At 34.1% G+C, this 22,899-nt stretch overlaps 1 protein-coding gene across 1 annotated transcript in view; it reads right to left on the reverse strand.

Moving 5' to 3' along the window:
* LOC148956407 (RNA-binding protein 48) overlaps nt 1-22,899 on the reverse strand; it is a 31,230-nt gene that overhangs the window by 6,737 nt on the left and 1,594 nt on the right. The window contains exon 2 of the mRNA XM_089095219.1: nt 866-1,062. Within this exon, the coding sequence (XP_088951345.1) occupies nt 866-958 (93 nt within the window). The 5' untranslated portion in view covers nt 959-1,062. The remainder of the gene's footprint in view (nt 1-865; nt 1,063-22,899) is intronic.

The following is a 22,899-nucleotide window of genomic DNA, read 5'->3' on the forward strand; positions in this document are numbered from 1 at the left end:
AACTCACCTCTAGCGATATCGCTCTTTGCAACACAAATGAGCACAGACTATAGGAGGGAAAAGCACACGAAGAAACTTACTAGCAAACAATAGCTATAAGCTCCCATAACATCAGTTGGACTACACTCCGCACAGGGCAAACTACCCTACTGCCCAAAATCTAGTATTTTTACCTCTGATATTAGTTCTTGAAACATTCACTAACTTGGCAGTATCACTAACATATCACTAACTTGGAACAACGTAGTCTCTAACTTGGCAGATTACACAAACCTGGCGAGTTACTGTACTGCCGAAAACCTTATCTTCATCCCTCAGATATTAGCTACAAAATCATAGCAAATTCCATTAGCTTACTTAAAGCGTGTTCTCCAACCCTGAAAAGATTTTTTGAAAATTCTGAGTAGAATGGCCATCCCAAAATTTTGATCAGATATCTTGGGGGCCTACGCGCAGGGGGGGATAGCAAAAAAGGACACGAGAGGGAGCTGATTACCCTCCACTTCTTTTTGACTCTTAAAAGGTGCTTTAGAGCTTTCAGTTTCCAATGGATATAGTTCCCAACCAAGTTTTAACGATCATCACTTCAGTTCAAAGTGGCGGAAAGAAACACAGAGAAGGGACAAAGCACTTTACTTAGGCTGCGCTGCAGTATTGTCTTTAATCAATATCCTCGAGGCATCATCATAATTTTATTTCTACATCAGTAACAGACCACTACTTCAGAAATAGGTTGAAGAGAAAAATAAGTAAGGGCTCAGCCACATCAGGATGTATTTGAGATCAAATGAATGAAATGTAAAAAAAAAATGAATGAAATGTCAGATATAGATAGAAAGAAGAGAATTTAAGAAAAAACATCAACCTTAACAGCTGTAAATTTTTTCCCTTGTCTATAAGGTAGGCGTGTCATACACAATTTCTTTCGCAGATGGTGAGGGTAAGCAGGAATGTCCATATCTGCTGCTGAAATCTTTCAAAAGCTTGTCGCTACACCTTAGACCAAATGTTTATTCCCAGCTTCTGAATTGGCAAGAGTGAGCACTAGGTGATTAAGAGTACCTGGAATAGATTGTTATCGATTAATCACATATGAAAGAAGAGGGCAATCTAATCCTTTCAGATTGGTCTACTTCTTCTTCTTCTATTTAACAGCAGGCGGGCTTTTCAGTAAAACTATTTAGCCCTTTTCCTTCTGCTTCACTCTGTGGGCTACAGAGCTACTGGCTTGATTGCCTCATATTTATTAGATATATTCAGATATCTTTCAGCAGATCTTTCGACTCTAGGAGTTCAAATATAAGATGATAGATGTCGATTTCTATGCTCTGTGTGCAGGTATAGTTGGCTAGGCTCTTGACTGATAGTGGGATTTTGTGGTGTTTGAAGTATTTTAACAGTTTAGAAAGCAAGGTATGTTGTGCAGACGTCAGCATATTACATTCAAATAGGCAATGGTCAATTGTTTCATTATTCATATTACAATGCCTGCAAAGAGGGGACAGGGGAATTGAACCACTTGAATTAGAAATCTTATATGAGAATGCAAGGAAATTTAGTCCATTTGTTCCAGAACAAATTCTATGATAAATTTTAGACAGATACTTATTGGGAAAGGTGGAAAGGATAGGATTAATCTTATTAAAATTAATATCTGATAGCCTCCATCGGTAAATATCTCTAATTTGGATTGGTCTCCCACTTGGCTGGTCAATATTTATAGCATTTTTTGCTATTTCATCAACCTGATGATTACCACTTATGCCAGAGTGGCTTGGAATGTACTGGAAGTAAGTGTTTATACCACTTGAAGCAAGATTATCAATAATACTGAGACAATGATAAGTGTCAATGTCCAACTTATATTGAGGAGCTGAGGCCAGCAACTCAAGGCTTGATAAAGAGTCGGAATAGATGATAATATTATTCAATTTTTCAATCAAAGATTGGTTTTGCTTAAGGTGTTCTAATGCCATGATTATGGCATTTAACTCAGGAGACATTATAGATAAATTATTAAATAATCTCTCGCCCATTGCAATTTTCAGGTGAGGAAGGAAAACACCACTTGCAACCCTCTCATTCACTCCTGACCCATCAACAAATACTTGGAAGTGATTTTTATAGGTAATTGTATTAAGTTCTGCAAATTTTTTTTGAACAAAAGCAATGGGGGTTAAATCTTTATTCCATTTTGAAAAGTCAGTCTTTATTATGGGAACTCACCAAGTCCATGGAGGGGCTGGGGGGACAGTAGGTGCAATAGACTGTGCTGGTACAGGGACCTTCTTTTGAATAGTGGCATACTCATCTGCAATACCTCTATACATGGCTGGATTTCTTAACCAATTATGTAATGTGTGTGAGCTATTTGATTCAATTTTTGTAAGATGTTTTATCAAGAGAAAGCTACGTCTATCTTTTATTGTTGTTAATCCACTCTCCATAAGCAGAAACTTGGTGCTTGTGGGTTTCCTAAGACAAAATATGAGACGTATTATATCATTTTGTGTTGTTTCAATTTTTTGCATCTGGGTCTTTGTCTACAAATACCACTTGTTGCTTTTCCATCGTCTTCTTCTTAAAAGTATTTTATCTATTGAACAATGGCGTCAATTAACCAAAATTTAAGGGGGAGGGGGAGTAGGTATATTTTTAAAATCTTACAAATGTATATTTTTCAGCTTTTTTAATAGAAATACCAAAAAAGGTATTTCTCAATGAAATATCAAATGCCAGAAATCCCAAAAAAGGTATTTTTCGATGAAAATACCCAGTTTAGGGATTTTACAAAATCTAGAAGGGGCACATGCCCCCCGCCTCCAAATTGACCCCGCCGGTATTGCATCTAAAATAATTTAAGTTAAGAAGCATATGACTCACAATAATAAAGACTCTCACTAATACGAAAAATAAAATCACTAACAGGGATAAATCAAAACCCAACATGATTTTTACCCTTATCAAATCTTACCATTGAACAGAGAAAAAAACTGGAAACGATTTCGAACAACCTCCGGATTAACAAAGGAATTTTTACGTAACAGAAAATTCTCTGCTTTTCAGATATGTAGAACATTGTGTTGTATATAACGACACTGGATGTACCTGAGCGTTGGTATCCAAGTTATTAGTGTTTTGTATTACTAGAAGTGTTCAAAAAGTCTTCCACACCACAACTGAACCGTATTGATAACTAATCTTACGTGTCAAAGATAAATTAAGCATTGACACAACTGTGAACTTATGTTCGGAAATGTGAAGTTGAAAAAATTAATCAACAACTAAATTCCAAAAAATCCCATAGGCCTCATTGGTCACAATTGAATAGCATCACATGCAACTAGGTCTAACGGGTAAAGAATTGTACTTTCCACTTCACCTTTGCCTGGGAATTAGACAACTCCAGAAACAAATTAGGTGCACACGAAGAAAAAAGAATTCACTGAAGACTACTTTGTACAAATTTCTGCAACCAAGAAGTTTATAGTATGATTACCCATGAAAAGGTCCTATGCGATATACCAGGGTTACAGATTGCCCGCAAAACAGTCAATTTATTATCATAAACAGCGCAATAGCGCTGCCCAAGTAAAGAGCAGCGGTACTAGTAGGAGCAGTTGTAGGAGTAGTAGTATGCACATGTTGCCTTTTGGTCAGTAGAATATTCCCCTTACGATGGACTAGGAGGTTTTAGCTTGATACGGTAAGGTGTTCCAAAGATATCGCTGATACACCCTTTAAACAATCTGTATAGAGATTTAGTTCAACATTCCCCTCAACATTTTCTATAATTTTCACTTCTATATCCTTAGCCTTGGTAGTACTCGCTACAGAAGTAGTAGTTGTAGTGGCTGTAGTGGTAGCAGTAGTACTAGTGGAAGTAGAAGTCGTATTAGTTGTAGTAGTAGCTGTATTAGTAGTAGTAGCATGCAAATATTACCATTTTGGTCAATTGATCATCCCCTCATCCTTTACTGAAAGTTCCAAATTAATACATTCAATCATCCCTGAGTTACGCCTTTTTGACAACCCGTGTGCACATAACGTGTTCTGGTTTAGTTCAATAGTCCCCTCAACATTCTCTGTAAGGTTGACCTGAATGCCCTTCATCTTTTTGGACAATAAAGGTCAAACATGCCCATTTTTCACAAAAATAAGTATGTAAACAATGGCTGAATTGCATACCACCCTCGGCCTCATTTTGAGGCAAATATTTATGACAATTCAGTCCATTTAAGCCTTTACTTACAAGAACACTCATTTTAGGTTCACCATATATGCAAACAAAGAAGACAAAGGGTGAGCGTCACAGGAACTTTGTGCTGAAGTATCTGACTAACAATAGATATTAGTCATATACTTCAAATTGAGCCACCAAGAAAAGGACTATTTTGAGGCAAATACTTATGACAATTCATTGCATTTAAGGCTTTACTTACAAGAACACTTTTTTTGGCTCACCATATTTATCAACAAAGAAGACCAAGGGTGAGCGTCAAAGGAACTTTGTGTTGAAGTTTCTGACTAACAATACATATTAGTCCCATACTTAAAAATTTAGCCACAAAGAAGAAAAGGATCAATTTGCGGTAAGTATATTTGATAATTCAGTTTATTTAAGCCTTTTCATGTAAGAAAAACTTTTTTTCTAGGCTTACCAAATATACCATTAAAGAAGAAAAAAGGATCAGCATCAAAGGAAGTTTGTTATTAAGCATCTGACTATTAATAAATATTATCCATATACTTCAAAATTGAGCCGCTAAGAAGAAAAGGATCAATTTGAGGTAAACATATTTGATAATACAGTTCATTTAAGCCTTTACTTACAATTTTTTTTCTAGGCTCATCATACATGCCAACAAAGAAGACAAAGGGTGAGCGTCAAAGGAACTTTAAGCTGAAGTATCTGACTAATAATACATATTAGACATAAGCTTCAAAGGAACTTTGTGTTGAAGTACCAGACTAATAATAGATATTAGTCATATACTCAAAATTGAGCAAAAAAAGAAGAAAAGGATCAATTTGAGCTAAGTATATTTGATACAAAGTTCACTTAAGCCTTTAATTACAATAGAATCGTTTTATTCTAGGCTCACCCTATTTGCTGACAAAGAAAACAAAGAAGCTTTGTGTTGAAGTATCTGACTAATAGTATACTTTTGCCATGGACTTCAAAATTGAGCCAGAAAGAAGTAAAAAATTGATTTGAGGTAAATATTTTTGATAATACAGTTCATTTAAGCCTTTACTTAGAAGATTTTTTTCCTAGGCTCACCAGATATGTTGACAAAGAAGACAAAGGATAAGCATCAAAAAACTTTTTGTTGAAGTATCTGACTGATAATACATATTAGTCATATACTTCAAAATTGAGCCAACAAGAAAAGGACCATTTTGAGGCAATTATTTATGACAATTCAGTCCATTTAAGCCTTTACTCACAAGAACACTTTTTTTAGGCTCACTATATATGCCAACAAAGAAGAGAAAGGGTAAAAGTCAAAGAAACTGTGTTGAACTATCTGACCAATAATACATATTAGAAATATACTTCAAAATTGAGCCACCAAGAAAAAGACCATTTTGAGTCAAATATTTATGACAATTCAGTCCATTTAAGGCTTTACTTAAAAGAAAACGTGTTTTAATGCTAACTATATATACCAACAAAGAAGAAAAAGGGTGACTGTCAAAGGAACTTTACGTTGAAGTTTCTGACTAACAATACATATTAGTCCCATACTTAAAAATTTAGCCACAAAGAAGAAAAGGATCAATTTGCGGTAAGTATATTTGATAATTCAGTTTACTTATGCCTTTTCAAGTAAGAAAAGGCTCAATTTTGAAGTATATGACTAATATGTATGATTAATCAGAGGCTCACACGATATGCTAACAAAGAAGACAAAGGATGAGCATCAAAGTATCTTTTAGTTGAAGTATCTGACTAATAATACATATTAGTCATTTTCTTCAAAATTGAGCCACCAAGAGAAGGACCATTTTGAGGCAAATATTTATGACAATTCAGACAATTTAAGCCTTTACTTACAAGAACAATTATTTTAGGCTCACCATATATGCAAAAAAAGAAGACAAAGGGTGAGTATCAAATGAACTTTGTGTTGAAATATCTGTCTAGTAACAGAGATTAATAAAATGCTTAAACTTCAGCAAAAAAGAAGAAAACGATCAATTTGAGGTACATATATTTGATAAAAAAGTTCATTTAAGACTTTACTTACAAGAGAATCGCTTTTTTCTAGGCTCAACCTAGAAGACAAAGGAGGAGTATCAAGGAAGCTTTGTGTTGAAGTATCTGGGTAATAATACATATTTGTTACATACTTCAAAATTAATCCCCAAAGATTAAAGGATCAATTTCAGGTAAGTATCTTTGATAATTAAGTCTATTTAAGCCTTTACTTAGAAAAACTTCTTTTTCTAGATTCACCATATATGCTACCAAAGAAGAAAAGGGATGAGCATCAAAGGAATTTTTTGTTGAAGCATCTGACTAGTAGTACATAAAAATCAAATACTTCAAAATTTATCCTCTAAGATTAAAAGGATCAATTTGAGGTAAACGCGTTTGATAATTAAGTCCATTTAAGCCTTTACTTACAAGAAAACTTTTTTTATAGGCTCACCATATATGCGAAAAAAAGTGACGAAGCATGAACATCAAAGGAACTTCATGTTGAAGTATCTGATTAATAATACATAGTAGTCATATATTTCAAAATTCTGCCACAAAAAAAAGGATAAATTTCAGATGAATATATTTGATAATATAGCTAATTTAAGCCTTTCCTTAAAAGAAAATTATTATTTTTCTAGGTCCACCACATATGCCAACAAAGAAGAGAAAGGATGAACATCAAAGGAACTTTGTGTTAAAGTATCTGATCAATAATATATATTACTCATAGACTTGAAAGTCGAGCCACAAAATACACAGGGATCAATTTGAGTTAAATATGTTTGATAATACAGTTCATTTAAGCCTTTACTTACAAAAAACTTTCTTTCTAGGCTCACTATATATCCTGACAAACAAGACAAAGATTGAGTTACAAAGGAACTTTCGGTTGTAGTATCTGTTTCCTGTCTGAGATAGAAAGAAGAATTCGAAAACTGAAAAAAAAAGTCTTTGTCCTTTGAATATCCCGTTTCCTCTTATCATTGCCTTCAGCGACTTCCTTTCTAAGCCCTTGTCTGTCCTGTTTAACGAGATTGCAGAGTCTCGGCGAATTCCAACAATTGGGAAACAGGGTTTCATAACCCCTTTGTAAAATAAAAACGGAAAGCCTGGTTTTGAAGGCGTTTGTCCGATAGCTCTTACTCCTATTTTCTCAGCACTTTGTAAAGGAATCCTTGCAGATTGGCTAAAGGAAAAAATCCTACCTCTTACTGACTCACCCTATCTAGGCTCACCCCATTTGCTGACAAAGAAAACAAAGAAGCTTTGTGTTGAAGTATCTGACTAATAGTATACTTTAGCCATGGACTTCAAAATTGAGCCAGAAAGAAGTAAAAAATTGATTTGAGGTAAATATTTTTGATAATACAGTTCATTTAAGCCTTTACTTAGAAGATTTTTTCTCTAGGTTCACCAGATATGCTGACAAAGAAGATATAGGATGAGCATCAAAACAACTTTTTGTTGATGCATCAGACTAATGATAAATATTATTCATATACTTCAAAATTGAGCCACCAAGAAAAGGACCATTTTGAGGCAATTATTTATGACAATTCAGTCCATTTAAGCCTTTACTCACAAGAACACTTTTTTTAGGCTCACCATATATGCCAACAAAGAAGAGAAAGGGCAAGAGTCAAAGAAACTGTGTTGAAGTATCTGACCAATAATACATATTAGTCATATACTTCAAAATTGAGCCACCAAGAAAAAGACCATTTTGAGGCAAAAATTTATGACAATTCAGTCCATTTAAGCCTTTACTTAAAAGAAAAGTTTTTTAATGCTAACTATAAATACCAACAAAGAAGAAAAAGGGTGACTGTCAAATTAACTTTACGTTGAAGTATCTGACTTAAAATACATATTAGTCACGTACTTAAAAATTTAGCCACAAAGAAGAAAAGGATCGGATTGCGGTAAGTATATTTGATAATTCAGTTCACTTAAGCCTTTTCATGTGGGGAAACTTTTGTCTAGGCTTACCATATATACCGACAAAGAAGACAAAAGGATGAGCGTCAAAGCACGTTTGTGTTGAAGTATCTGATTAATCATACATATTAGTTATATACTTCAAAATTGAGCCACAAAAAAGAAAAGGATCAATTTGAGGCAAATACTTATGAAAATTCAGGTAAATATTTTTGATAATGCAGTTCATTTAAGTCTTTACTTAGAAGAATGTTTTCTAGGCTCACACGATATGCTAACAAAGAAGACAAATGATGAGCATCAAAGGTACTTTGTGTTGAAATATCTGACTAATAATACATATTAGTCATTTTCTTCAAAATTGAGCCACCAAGAGAAGGACCATTTTGAGGCAAATATTTATGACAATTCAGACAATTTAAGCCTTTACTTACAAGAAAACTTATTTTAGGCTCACCATATATGCAAACAAAGAAGACAAAGGGTGAGTGTCAAAGGAACTTTGTGCTGAAGTATCTGACTAATAATATATATTAGTCATATACTTAAAATTGAGCAAAAAAGAAGAAAAGGATCAACTTGAGGTACATATATTTGATAAAAAAGTTCACTTAAGCCTTTACTTACAAGAGAATCGCTTTTTTCTAGGCTCAACCTATTTGCTGACAAAGAAGACATAGATGCTTTGTGTTGAAGTATCTGACTAACAGTATAGATTTGCCATATACTTCAAATTGAGCCAAAAAGAAGTAAAGGATTGATTTGATGCAAATATTTTTGATAATACAGTTTTTTAAGAAGCCTTTACTTAGAAGAATTTTTTCCTAGGCTCACCAGATATGTTGACAAAGAAGACGAAGGATAAGCATCAAAGGGACTTTGTGTTTATGCCTATGATTATTAATAAATATTAGTCATATACTTCAAAATTGAGCCAGAAAGAAAATGATCAATTTGAGGCAAATATATTTGACAATTCAATCCATTTAAGCATTTATTTACAATAAAAGTTTTTTTAGGCTCCCCATACATGCCGACGAAGAAGACAAAGAGTGAACGTAAAAGGAACTTTGTGTTGAAGTATCTGACTAACAATACATATTAGTCATATACTTGAAATTGAGCCACAAAGAAGAAAAGGATCAATTTGAGGTAAGCATTTTTGATAATACAGTTCATTTCAGCCTTTACTTAAAAAAATTTTCTAGGCTCACACGGTATGCTGACAAAGGAGACAAAGCATGAGCATCAAAGGAACTTTGTGCTACAATATCTGACTAATGAATACATAATAGTCATATACTTCAAAATTGAGCCAAAAAACGTTTTTAAGGCTCGCCATGTATGCCAACAAAGAATACAAAGGGCAAACATAGTGTTCAAGCACCTGACTAACAATGCATACTAGTCATATACTTGAAATCGAGCCACAAAGAAAAACAGGATCAGTTTGAGGCAAATATATTTGATAATACAGTTTATTTAAGCCTTTACTTACAAGAAAATCGAATTTTCTTGTCTCACCATTTGTGCTGACAAATAAGACAAAGGATGATCTCTCAAATGAGCTTTGTTTTGAAGTTTCTGACTAATAGTACATATTAATTATATATACCAAAATTTAGCCTAAAAATGAAAAAGATCAATTTTTGGGAAGTAAATTTGATAATTCAGTCTATTTAAGATTTTACTTACAAGAAAAACTTTTTCTAGGCTCACCATATATGCCAACACAGAAGGCAAAGGCATCAATGGAACTTTGTGTTGAAGTATCTGACTAATAATACATAGTAGTCACACACTTCAAAATTTACCCACTAAGATTAAAGGATCAGTTTGATGACAGTATATTTGATATTAGAGTTCATGTAAGCCTGTACTTACATGAAAGACTTTTTTTTACTAGGTTCACCATATATTTCATCAAAGTGAAAAGAGATGAGCATCAAAGGAATTTTTTGTTAAAGTATCTGACTAGTAGTATATATTAATCATTTACATCAAAATTTAGCACCAAAGATGAAAAAGATCAATTTGAGGTAAGTATATTTAATAATTCAGTCCATTTAAGCCTTTACTTACAAATTTTTTTTTTCTAGGCCTATCAAATACGCCAACACAGAAGACAAAGCAGGAGTATCAAAGAAGCTTTGTGTTGAAGTATCTGAGCAATAATAAATATTTTTTACATACTTCAAAATTAATCTCCAAAGATTAAAGGATCAATTTCAGGTAAGTATCTTTGATAACTAAGTCTATTTAATCCTTTACTTAGAAAAACTTCTTTTCTAGATTTACCATATATGCTACCAAAGAAGAAAAGGGATGAGCGTCAAAGGAATTTTTTGTTGAAGCATCTGACTAGTAGTACATAATAATCAAATACTTCAAAATTTATCCCCTAAGATTAAAAGGATCAATTTTGAGGTAAACGCGTTTGATAATTAAGTCCATTTAAGCCTTTACTTACAAGAAAACTTTTTTTATAGGCTCACCATATATGCGAAAAATAAGTGACAAAGCATGAACATCAAAGGAACTTCATGCTGAAGTATCTGATTAATAATACATAGTAGTCATATATTTCAAAATTCTGCCACAAAGAAAAGGATAAATTTGAGATGAACATATTTGATAATATAGCTAATTTCAGCCTTTCCTTAAAAGAAAATTATTTTTTTCTAGGTCCACCACATATGCCAACAAAGAACACAAAGGATGAACATCAAAGGAACTTTGTGTTAAAGTATCTGATCAATAATATATATTACTCATAGACTTGAAAGTCGAGCCACAAAATACACAGGGATCAATTTGAGGTAAATATGTTTGATAATACAGTTCATTTAAGCCTTTACTTACAAAAAACTTTCTTTCTAGGCTCACTATATATCCTGACAAACAAGACAAAGATTGAGTTACAAAGGAACTTTCGGTTGTAGTATCTGTTTCCTGTCTGAGATAGAAAGAAGAATTCGAAAACTAAAAAAAACAAGGGTTTGTCCTATGAATATTCCGTTTCCTCTTATCATTGCCTTCAGCGACTTCCTTTCTAAGCCCTTGTCTGTCCTGTTTAACGAGATTACCGAGTCTCGGCGAATTCCAACAATTGGGAAACAGGGTTTCATAACCCCTTTGTAAAAGAAAAACGGAAAGCCTGGTTTTGAAGGCGTTTGTCCGATAGCACTTACTCCTATTTTCTCAGCACTTTGTAATGGAATCCTTGCAGATTGACTAAAGGAAAAAATCCTACCACTTACTGACCTGAGGCAATTCGGGAACCTAAAAACCCACTTCTACTTCCCACTAACTTGCTTCTCTTATCGACCACATCCGGAAAATCCTCGAAAAACCTAATTCCTGGCCAAGTTTGATTTCCTTCGACCCTTAACAAAGCATTTGACCTTATTAATCACGATATTTCAACTGAAAAAGTTGTCAGGAAATTCAATACTAATCCTTTAGTGGTAAAATCGCCTACCACCTTCTTAAAAAACAGGTCATTAGTTGTCAAAACCAAAACTGTTGCTCATATCCTCTTCCTGTCCACCATGGCATACTCAAAGTTGCTCTTCTAGGTCCGCCCCTTTTTCCAGTCAGGATTAACAGCCTCGCGAAGGAATTTCCTGACCGATGGAAATGTTTTGATGACCTAACAGTTTTAGAAACTTGCTTCAGAAATTTAATAAGCGACCCCATGACTATCCTCAATGAAATTGGAGGTGAGACCTCGAACTTAGACATGACATTAAACTCCCTTAAGTCAATGAAAATGCCGATTTGTTTTCTCAAATCCTCGCCCTGTTTTCAGAATCCTATCCCTCCGAAATTTCTGTGTCCTCCCTTAAATTATTTGCCGACACAGTTTCTTCAAATTCAAGGTGGGATATCCATCTTAAAGACATTATCCATAGAGATTATGTGTCTATCGCCCTCCTTAAGCTCCAAAATATTTTTGAAATACCCATTACCCATTGAAATTTTGACAAAACAACATTTTACCTTAATTTTCAGTTATCAGTTTCTTTTTGTCTGGCTTTAGTTCTAAAAACGCAATTTCAGTTATTTGAGCAGAATTTTAAGCCATATCAATGTTACAAGTTATGTCATGGGAAGATGTTTTTGAAATACCCATTACCCATTGAAATTTTGACAAAACAACATTTTACCTTAATTTTCAGTTATCAATTTCTTTTTCTCTGGCTTTTGCTCTGAAAATGCAATTTCAGTTATTTGAGCAGAATTTTAAGCCATATCAATGTTTTATTTCTAGAATTTAGGAAATGTATTTGCATATATTTAAAACCTTACAAGTTGGGATTGAGCAAAGTTTTGAAGCTGAAAACTATTTTGTTGTACTTCATTTAAACAGAAGATCTATTTTGCAAGGTTCCATTGCTATAACTCACAGATTTTTAAAGACCATTCAAAGTTTTGGAATCCCTCTTACCACTCACCCCATTCCCCCTTCATACTCTAAAATCTGGCTGTTAATATGAAATTCGAAGGCTTATTTTCCACAGGTGTATTTTTTGTGGGGGGAAAGGGAGGATTTTCCGTGAGGGTGTTTCCCGTGGGGGGGGGGGGTATTTTTCGGGGGGATTTTCGGGCGGGTATTCGCCAAGAACCACAAATTTGATGGTATGAGTTTTATTAAAATCTTTGACTTTTAGGGGTTGTTTCCCCCTTTTACGAAACTCTGACAAATTTTTTAGACAGGCAAATTATCAACCAGATTTTAGAGTATGATTCCGGTGCAACACCTTGCAACGAAATGGTCAGCTTAGATTAGTATAAGCAGGGGCACCACGAGCAGGTTGCTGACCACCGCCCTGCCCTCCCCCTCCCCCTGCTATCAAATCCCCTTGCAGCTAACCTTTCCACCCTCGAAAGAAATTTTTATATAAGTTCCAACATTTTCTACATATTTTAAATCACAGATGTAAAAAAGAAAAGCAGCATTTCTCAACATTATAGGATTAAGCTATTTGAATATGTTTTATGTGGTTACCCAACTCAAAATGTTAAGGGGTTTCCAAAAAAATGATCAAAACGAATATAGATTATTCGGTACTTGTGTATTATAAATAACCCACTGCTATTGACTGTACAAGGAAACCAGACGAACAGGTATTTGTTGGATAAATGGATCGCAAAGCATGATTTCTTATTGCGTTTACAATATTTAAACTGTTGTTTTTTGGGGTTTAGGGAGGGAAAAAGGTACCTAGGTTACGTATTTAATATATGCTATGGTTTACCCCCCACCCCCTAATGTGCAAATATATAGCCCAAACTTGTTTCTAAACTATTATGTTTTCATCCTATTTTGTTTTATTTCATTAGCATTAACCAAACTGTGGGATATTTATATCCCACACACAAGTACCGATTATTCTATAGTTAAATATTTACTTCCGCCCCCTCTCTCCCCCTCCCTATTTACACTTCAATAACGTCTCGTAGCTTCAATAATGAAGATTGCTACACTAAACTATTTGGAAAAAAACATTTGAATCACTTTAAGAACAAATGGGGTTAGATACCGTAAATTGCCAAATTTTCTGTTACAACGTTTTAAAAATTAATTAGTAAATAATAACAATAAAAAACAAGTTAGTTGGGGTTATAAAGCTCCGATATATGTTTCATGAAATGGCGCAATCTCGAGGAGATTGAATATTTTTTTTTGAAATAGTGCTCTGCCAGATATCCTTCCATATGTTCTTCTGCCATATTTGGGTATATTGTCTCAAACTTCACGCCAGTGTCTTTTGATGTTTTGTGTTTGAGCACCTGTTGCAGGGTCTACAAAATTTATGCTGTGGTTGACACATAAATGCTGATAGCCCTGGCTAGCCAGGCAATTGTAGGCCCTCCAACAGTCACTGATAATTGTTGTCCCTGGCAGGATTCGGTTTCGGATGATTCCCAACATGGCACTACTTCTATCCGGCACAGAAACCATGAATGAATTACCGGTTCCTTGCTCTATTCCACCAAATACCCAAGCACCCGCGACAATCCGACCACGATTATATTTACGCTTCCCAAATTTAGCTTCATCTATCTCAACAATGACTCCTTCTCCTCCCATAGGAGCGGAGTTTGAATGACATATGTACATACAAACCTCTCTGGAGAACTGGCTCCAATCCACAGTTTTTTTTACAACAAGTAACATTGTTGATCATGAAATCCTCCCTTAGAGGCGGTATTTGAAGCCAAATCATCAAAAAACGTAAATTTTCTAGCAGAGAAAGGTGTGAACCAGCCATCCAAGTTTTGTCATAGATCCATTTTGAAAATTTACACTTTACCTGAGAATATTCGCGACCACCTCGGATAGGTATAAGCCTAGACTTCTGGCAACGGAACGAATTTCTATATTTTATGCAAATATAGCCACAGTTATCACAATTCCTACTTCTCAATAACATGCCATGGCTATAATACAACTCTAAGACTGCCTCAACAGTAGAAAATTGAATGGTACCACCACAGAAAATTTTTTCACAAAGAATGCATGACATATTCCAATAATTGTCATTTACAGACTAAAGTTATAACTCATACCCTCAGTTACAGATTTCATAATTGTTTCATGATTAAACGGCGGGACTATTTGTATAAAGATAAAAGTGAACTGGGTTATAAATATATTAGAAAGGTAGGTCAATTTAGTATGCGTTTTTACTGCATCTGAAAGAGTCCCTTCTTAACAGATGCAAATTTCCTAGAGTTGAGCCTACATGGTTGACCCAACGATTTGGCTTGTTTAGTCCCAGGTTGCATAAATTTAACTTTGGCAGAAACCGTAATGTTACTGGGTCGGGACTGATGTTTGTTCAAAAAAAACTTAAATGAAAGATTACATTTACTTTATACAAGGATTTTTTTTTTTTTTTAGTTGACAACATTTCCAGATACCTCGCTATTCTTCTGTAATTTTTTAGTGGCCCTGATACCTAGAAATAATTATTTTCTGACTTCAAACTGTCCAAATACTTTACCCCCCGGGAAAATACCCCCCCCATAGAAAAAAGGCTAGAATTTTAAAAAATTTTGAGTTTGGGGCGAAGGGGGATTTCAATAACATCTTCCAATAACATACTTTGGCCTATAAAGTCGATTCTGATGTTTGTAGCACGCTATCGATTAGTGCTTTAGAAATATTTAAAAAGCTTCTAGAGTAGAATTTTAGAAAATTTTAAGTTTGGGGGGAAGAGGGATTTCAAAACATCTTCCCATGATGTAACTTGTCCTCTGAAGTTGATTCTGATGTTTGTAGCGCTCTATGTCTTAGCGCTTTACAAATGTTTAAAAAAGCTTCTAAAGTAAAATTTTCGAAAATTTTGAGTTTGGAGGGAAGGGGGATTTAAAGAACATCGTCACATCATATAATTTGTCCTCTGAATTCCATTCTGATATTTGTAGCGCTCTATGAATTAGTGCTTTAGAAATATTTAAAAAGCTTCTAAAGTAGAATTTTGGAAAATTTAGAGTTTCAAAAACATCTTCCCATGATATAAATTGTCCTGAATTGATGTTTGTAGCATTCTATGTCTTAACGCTTTACAAATATTTAAAAAAGCTTCTAAAGTGGAATTTTGGAAAATTTTGATTTTGGGGCGAAGGGGGATTTAAAAAAAAATTTGAGTTTGGGGGGAAGGGGGAATTATTGTAGAATTAATTTGGCCTATAAAGTCGATTCTGATGTTAGTAGCGCGCTATCTATTAGTGCTTTAGAAATATTTTAAAAGCTTCTAGAGTAGAATTTTGAAAAGTTTGAGTTTGGGGGGAAGGAGGATTTCAAAAACAACTTCCCATGACACTAATTGTCCTCTAAAGTCGATTCTGATGTTTGTAGCGCTGTATCTATTAGTGCTTTAGAAATATTTAAAAAGCTTCTAAAGTAGAACTTTGGAAAATTTTAGGTTTGGGGTAAAGGAGGATTTCAAAAACATCTTCCCATGACATAAATTGTCCTCTAAAGTCGATTCTGATGTTTTTAGCGCTCTATGTCTTAGAGCTTTAGAAATATTTAAAAACGCTTCTAAATTAAAATTTTGGAAAATTGTGATTTTGGGGGGGAGGAGGGTTTCAAGAATATCTTCCCATAACATAACTTTTCCTCTAAAGTTGATTCTGATGTTTTTAGCACTCTATGTCTTAGTGCTTTAGAAATATTTAAAAAAGCTTCTAAAGTAGAATTTTGAGTTTCGGGGGAAGGAGGATTTCAAAAACATTTTTCCATAATATAATTTGTCCTCTGAAGTTGATTCTGATATTTGTAGCGCTCTATCTATTAGTGCTATAGAAATATTTAAAAAGCTTCTAAAGTAAAATTTTGGAAAATTTTGAGATTTCAAAAACATCTTCCCATGATATAAATTGTCCTGAATTGATGTTTGTACCGCTCTATGTCTTAACGCTTTACAAATATTCAAAAAAGCTTCTAAAGTGGAATTTTGGAAAATTTTGAGTTTGGGGCGAAGGGGGATTTCAATAACATCTTCCCATAACATAATTTGGCCTATAAAGTCGATTCTGATGTTTGTAGCGCGCTATCTATTAGTGCTTTAGAAATATTTAAAGAGATTCTACAGTAGAATTTTAGAAATTTTAAGTTTGGGGGGAAGAGGGATTTCAAAACATCTTCCCATGATGTAACTTGTCCTCTGAAGTTGATTCTGATGTTTGTAGCGCTCTGTCTTAGAGCTTAACAAATATTTAAAAAAGCTTCTATAGTATAATTTTTGAAAATTTTGAGTTTCGGGGGAAGGGGGATTTAAAAAACATCTTCCCATAATATAATTTGTCCTCTGAAGTCGATTCTGATATTTGTAGCGCTCTATGAATTAGTGCTATAGAAATATTTAAAAAGCTTCTAAAGTAGAATTTTGGAAAATTTAGAGTTTCAAAAACATCTTCCCATGATATAAATTGTCCTGAATTGATGTTTGTAGCGCTCTATGTCTTAACACTTTACAAATATTTAAAAAAGCTTCTAAAGTGGAATTTTGGAAAATTTTGATTTTGGGGCGAAGGGGGATTTCAAAAAAAAATTTGAGTTTGGGGGGAAGAAGGAATTATTATAGAATTAATTTGGCCTATAAAGTCGATTCTGATGTTAGTAGCGCGCTATCTATTAGTGCTTTAGAAATATTTTAAAAGCTTCTAGAGTATAATTTTGAAAAGTTTGAGTTTGGGGGGAAGGAGGATTTCAAAAACAACTTCCCATGACACTAATTGTCCTCTAAAGTCGATTCTGATGTTTGTAGCGCTGTATCTATTAGTGCTTTAGAAATATTTTAAAAGCTTCTAAAGTAGAATTTTGGAAATTTTTGAGTTTGGGGCAAAGGGGGATTTCAAAAACCTCTTCCCTTGACACAAATTTTCCTCTAAAGTCGATTCTGATGTTTGTAGTGCTCTACGTCTTAGTGATTTACAAATATTTAAAAAAGTCTCTAGAGAAAAATTTTGGAAAATTTTGCGTATGGGGGGAAGGGGGATTTCAACAACATATTCCCATAAAATAATTTGTCATCTAAAGTTGATTCTGATGTTTGTAGCGCTCTATGTCTTAGCGCTTTAGAAATATTTAAAAAATCTTCCAAAGTAAAATTTTGAGTTTCGGGGGAAGGGGGATTTCAAAAACATTTTTCCATAGTGCTATAGAAATATTTAAAAAGCTTCTAAAGTAAAATTTTGAGATTTCAAAAACATCTTCCCATGATATAAATTGTCCTGAATTGATGTTTGTACTGCTCTATGTCTTAACGCTTTACAAATATTCAAAAAAGCTTCTAAAGTGGAATTTTGGAAAATTTTGAGTTTGGGGCGAAGGGGGATTTAAAAAAAATTTTGAGTTTGGGGGGAAGGGGGAATTATTGTACAATTAATTTGGCCTATAAAGTCGATTCTGATGTTAGTAGCGCGCTATCTATTAGTGCTTTAGAAATATTTTAAAAGCTTCTAGAGTAGAATTTTGAAAATTTTGAGTTTGGGGCAAAGGGGGATTTCAAAAACATCTTCCCATAACATAAATTGTCCTCTAAAGTCGATTCTGATGTTTGTAGCGCTGTATCTATTAGTGCTTTATAAATATTTAAAAAGCTTCTAAAGTAGAATTTTGGAAAATTTTGAGTTTGGGGCAAAGGGGGATTTCAAAAACATCTTCCCATAACATAATTTGTCCTCTAAAGTTGATTCTGATGTTTGTAGCGCTCTATGTCTTAGCGCTTTAGAAATATTTAAAAAAGCTTCTAAAGTAAAATTTTGAGTTTGGGGGGAAGCGGGATTTCAATAACATCTTCCCATAATATAATTTGTCCTCTAAATTCGATTCTGATGTTTGTAGCGCTCTATGTCTTAGCGCTTTAGAAATATTTAAAAAAGCTTCAAAAGTAAAATTTTGAGTTTGGGGGGAAGGGGGATTTTAAAAACATCTTACCATGGTATAAATTGTCCCCTAAAGTTGATTCTAAAATTTTCAGCACTCTATGTCTTAGAGCTTTACATATATATAAAAAAAATTCAAAAGTATAATTTTAGAAAATTTTTGGTTTAGGGGGAAGGGGATTTCAAGATCATCTTCCCATAACATAATTTGTCCTCTAAAGTTGATTCTGATGTTTGTAGCGCTCTATGTCTTAGCGCTTTAGAGATATTTAAAAAAGCTTCTAAAGTAAAATTGTGGAAAATTTTGAGTTTGGGGGGAAGGGGGATTTCAAAAACATCTTCCCATGACATAAATTGTCCTCTAAAGTTGATTCTAAAGTTTGTAGCACTCTATGTCTTAGCGCTTTACAAATATTTAAAAAAGCTTCTAAAGTAGAATTTTGAGTTTGGGGGGAAGGGGGATTTCAAAAACATATTCCCATAACATAAATTGTCCTCTGAAGTCAATTCTGATATTTGTAGCGCTCTATCTATTAGTGCTTTAGAAATATTTAAAAAGCTTCTAAAGTAGAAATTTGGACAATTTTGAGTTTGGGGGGAAGGGGGATTTCAAAAACATCTTACCATGACAAACATTGTCCTCTAAAGGCGATTCTGATGTTTGTAGCGCTGTATCTATTAGTGCTTTAGAAATATTTAAAAAGCTTCTAAAGTAGAATTTAGGAAAATTTTGAGTTTGGGGTCAAAAACATCTTCCCATGACATAAATTGTCCTCTAAAGTTGATTCTGATGTTTGTAACCCTCTATGTCTTAGCGCTTTAGAAATAATTAAAAAAGCTTCTAAAGTAAAATTTTGAGTTTGGGAGGAAGGGGGATTTCATGAACATCTTCCCATAACATAATTTGTCCTGTAAAGTCGATTCTGATGTCTGTAGCGCTCTATGTCTTAGCGCTTTACAAATATTTAAAAAAGCTTCTAAAGTAGAATTTTGGAAAATTTTGAGTTTGGGGGGGGGGAGGATTGCAAGATCAGCGTCCCATTACATAAATTTTCCTCTGAAAGTTGACTCTAATGTTTGTAGTGCTCTATGTCTTAGCCCTTTATAAATATTTAAAAAAGCTTTTAAAGTAAAATTTTGAGTTTGGGGGGAAGGGGGATTTCAAAAACATCCTCCCATGACATAAATTGTCCTCTAAAGTCTATTCTGATATTTGTAGCTCTCTATGTCTTAGAGCTTTACATATATTTAAAAAAGCTTCCAAAGTAGAATTTTGAGTTTGGGGGGAAAGGGGATTTCAAAAACATCTTCCCATAACATAATTAGTCCTCTCAAGTCAATTCTGATTTTTGTAGCGATCTATCTATAATTGATTTGGAAAAATTTTAAAAGCTTTTAAATTAAAAGGTTAAACTATTTTAGAGTTTGGGGGGAAGGGGGATTTAAATAAGATCTAACCATAGTAAAAAATGTCATCTAATGTTTAGTCAGATGTATGTAGTGCTTAAACTCTTAGAGCTTTTCAAATATTTAAAAAAGCTTCTACAGTAGAATTTTGGAAAATTTTGAGTTTGGGGGGAAGGGAGATTTCGAGAACATCTTCACTTGCCATTATTTGTCCTCTAAAGTTGATTCTGATGTTTGTAGCGCTCTATGTCTTAGCGCTTTAGAAATATTTAAAAAAGCTTCTACAGTAAAATTTTGAGTTTGGGGGGAAGGGGGATTTCAAAAACATCTTCCCATAACATAGATTATCCTCTAAAGTTGATTCTGATGTTTGTAGCGCTCTATGTCTTAGCGTTTCAGAAATATTTAAAAAAGCTTCTAAAGTAGAATTTTGGAAAACTTTTAGTTTGGGGGAAGGAGGATTGCAAAAACATCTTTCCATGACATAAATTGTCCTCTAAAGTCGATTCTGATGTTTGTAGCGCTCTATCTATTAGTGTTTTAGAAATATTTAAAAAGCTTATAAAGTAGAATTTTGGAAATTTTTGAGTTTGGGGGGAAGGGAGATTTCAAAAACCTCTTCCCGTGATATAACGTGTCCTCTGAAGTCAATTCTGATGTTTTTAGCGCTCTATCTTTTAGTGCTTTAGAAATATTTTAAAAGCTTCTAAAGTAGAATGTTTGAAAATTTTGAGTTTGGGGCAAAGGGGGATTTCAAAAACATCTTCCCATGACATAACTTGTCCTCTAAAGTCGATTCTGATGTTTGTAGCACTCTTTGTCTTACCTAGACCCCAGCACCATGCCGGCGCATCAACCAAACGCCGCCAACGAGAGGCTCAGTTGACTGCTGCTGAAGTGTCACAACATTGCTGGCATGCCACCGGAAGAGGCAGCAGTGTTTGGTTGACTTTGAATTACTTTTGCAGCAATTCTTTATTGCGTCAACCACAAAGTCAAAGCTTTTCTTTTCTCGTGTGGTTTAAGTATTTCGATTTTCCTAATTAGAAATCAAGCAGGTATTGCACTATTCCCAAATTTTCGGGGATTTCCCCAAAAATCTATGTGCCACCCCAAAAAAAAAATTGTTTCCCCAAATCCACGAAAATCATCCAATCATGGTGCCACCCCTAGTGAATTATCACTAGTGACTATCCCTGCCAAATATTACTTTGTATACCATAATTTTTCACTACTCTCTTGTAGGTTAATTTTCATTTCTTGTGTTACTTTGCATACAAACCAGACAGATATAATTGCAATATACATGGTTCTTCATAGGCTGACAAAAGTATTGTCTTTATGAGATTAAGTAATAAAAACAAGTTTTTTTTTTAACTGAAAGTAAGGAGCGACATTAAAACTTAAAACAAAAAGCAATTATACCATATTTGAAAGGGACTGTCCCCGCCTCCACACCTTGCTCGGTACATTACTTTAGCGTAAAGAGCTAGGGATTGAGGAGGGGACAGCTCCTTTCATATACAGAATAATTATTGTTCATTTTAAGTTTTAATGTTGCTCCTTACTTTCAGTTAATAAAACTTGTTTTTTATTTAATTTCTGAACATTTTTCAACTAATGCTGGTTTGATTTTGGCTCACAGTGCATGAAAAATTAAAACACAATTGACATATTAGTTTTGGCAGATTTATTCCGGTTATGAAGGGTCGCCCCTCCTCAATACCTTGCTCTTTATGCTAAAGCTGTTAGCACTTTTAAAAAAGCCTCCTATTCTAATTAAAAAGCCCCTGTTTTTCAATTTTAGTAAACAGTCTAACTTTAGCACAAATAATAAGGTATTGAGGAGGGGCAACCCTTGATATATGGCATAATTTATGTTTTTTTTTTGAATAATGCTGCTAAATCTGGCTCACCCTCTATGAATTATACCTCTTGCCCTCACGGAACTCCTCCATGGAAATTTTATCCAAAGTAAAGTGCACCTCCCTTGTCAAATTCCCTCCAGACAATTCTTTCCTTGCTGAGAATCCCCCCTCTCTGTAAAATTGCTAGGGGACAATTCACCCTGAAAAATTCTCCTTAGCATTTTCTCATTGGAATAAGACTTTAATCTATATATTAGTTTCTTGGTCACTCCAGAAATATCCCCTTCTGTGGAAATTATTCCCAGAAAACAAAACGCACAGAAAAAAGCCCCTGGAACATCTCCATATAAAAAATTTGGCAAAGAGAATGTAAAACAATTAAAAAGAATTTCATATAGTAATTCTGTTAATACCCCCCCAGTGTAACATTTCCCCTAGAATATTCACTCATCTGAAATTTCCCTCCCAAAGGAAAATTCTCCCCTTAGAAATCCACCCCAAGCACAACTTCCCCCCTGGCTAAGGTGCATCTTGCACTTTTAAATGTTTTATGGAGAGTCTGTAACTACACAAAGTCTATCCTAGTGTTTCAATAAACTCAACAGAAACTTTATGAGCGTGTGGACCTATAAAAATAAAAACATCTTCTTATAACATAATTTGTCCTCTAAAAACAATTTGGATTTTCTTACTGGTCTATCTCTTGTCAAATCCTTTCCCTAATTAATAAAGTTTAAACAGCTTATCAACACAGAGTTGTCTTCTACTCCATGGCACCTACATGCTACCCTTAAAGGGGTTATGATAAGCAAAGTTGTGACATCACAAATGGGTTCCATAAGCAGGTCAGCTAGATAGTAAACAAGTTTAAAAGGATGAATGTTAAATGAAAATAGGATTTTGGAATATATTTTAATGAACAAGGTTAAAAGCTGAAGTTGTGTAAGGTAAGCAGTGATTTATAATTATGATAGTAATATAGGATGAAATGTGAGCTAAAACAACTAGTAATGTGCAGTAATTTACCATTATATAGAGGGGGGGAGGAGTGGATAAGAAAGGAAAAAGGAG

This window comes from Artemia sp. Qi Xiang Cuo, chromosome 1, assembly GCF_049724085.1.
Source record: "Artemia sp. Qi Xiang Cuo chromosome 1, ASM4972408v1, whole genome shotgun sequence".
NCBI classification, from domain to species: Eukaryota; Metazoa; Arthropoda; class Branchiopoda; order Anostraca; family Artemiidae; genus Artemia; species Artemia sp. Qi Xiang Cuo.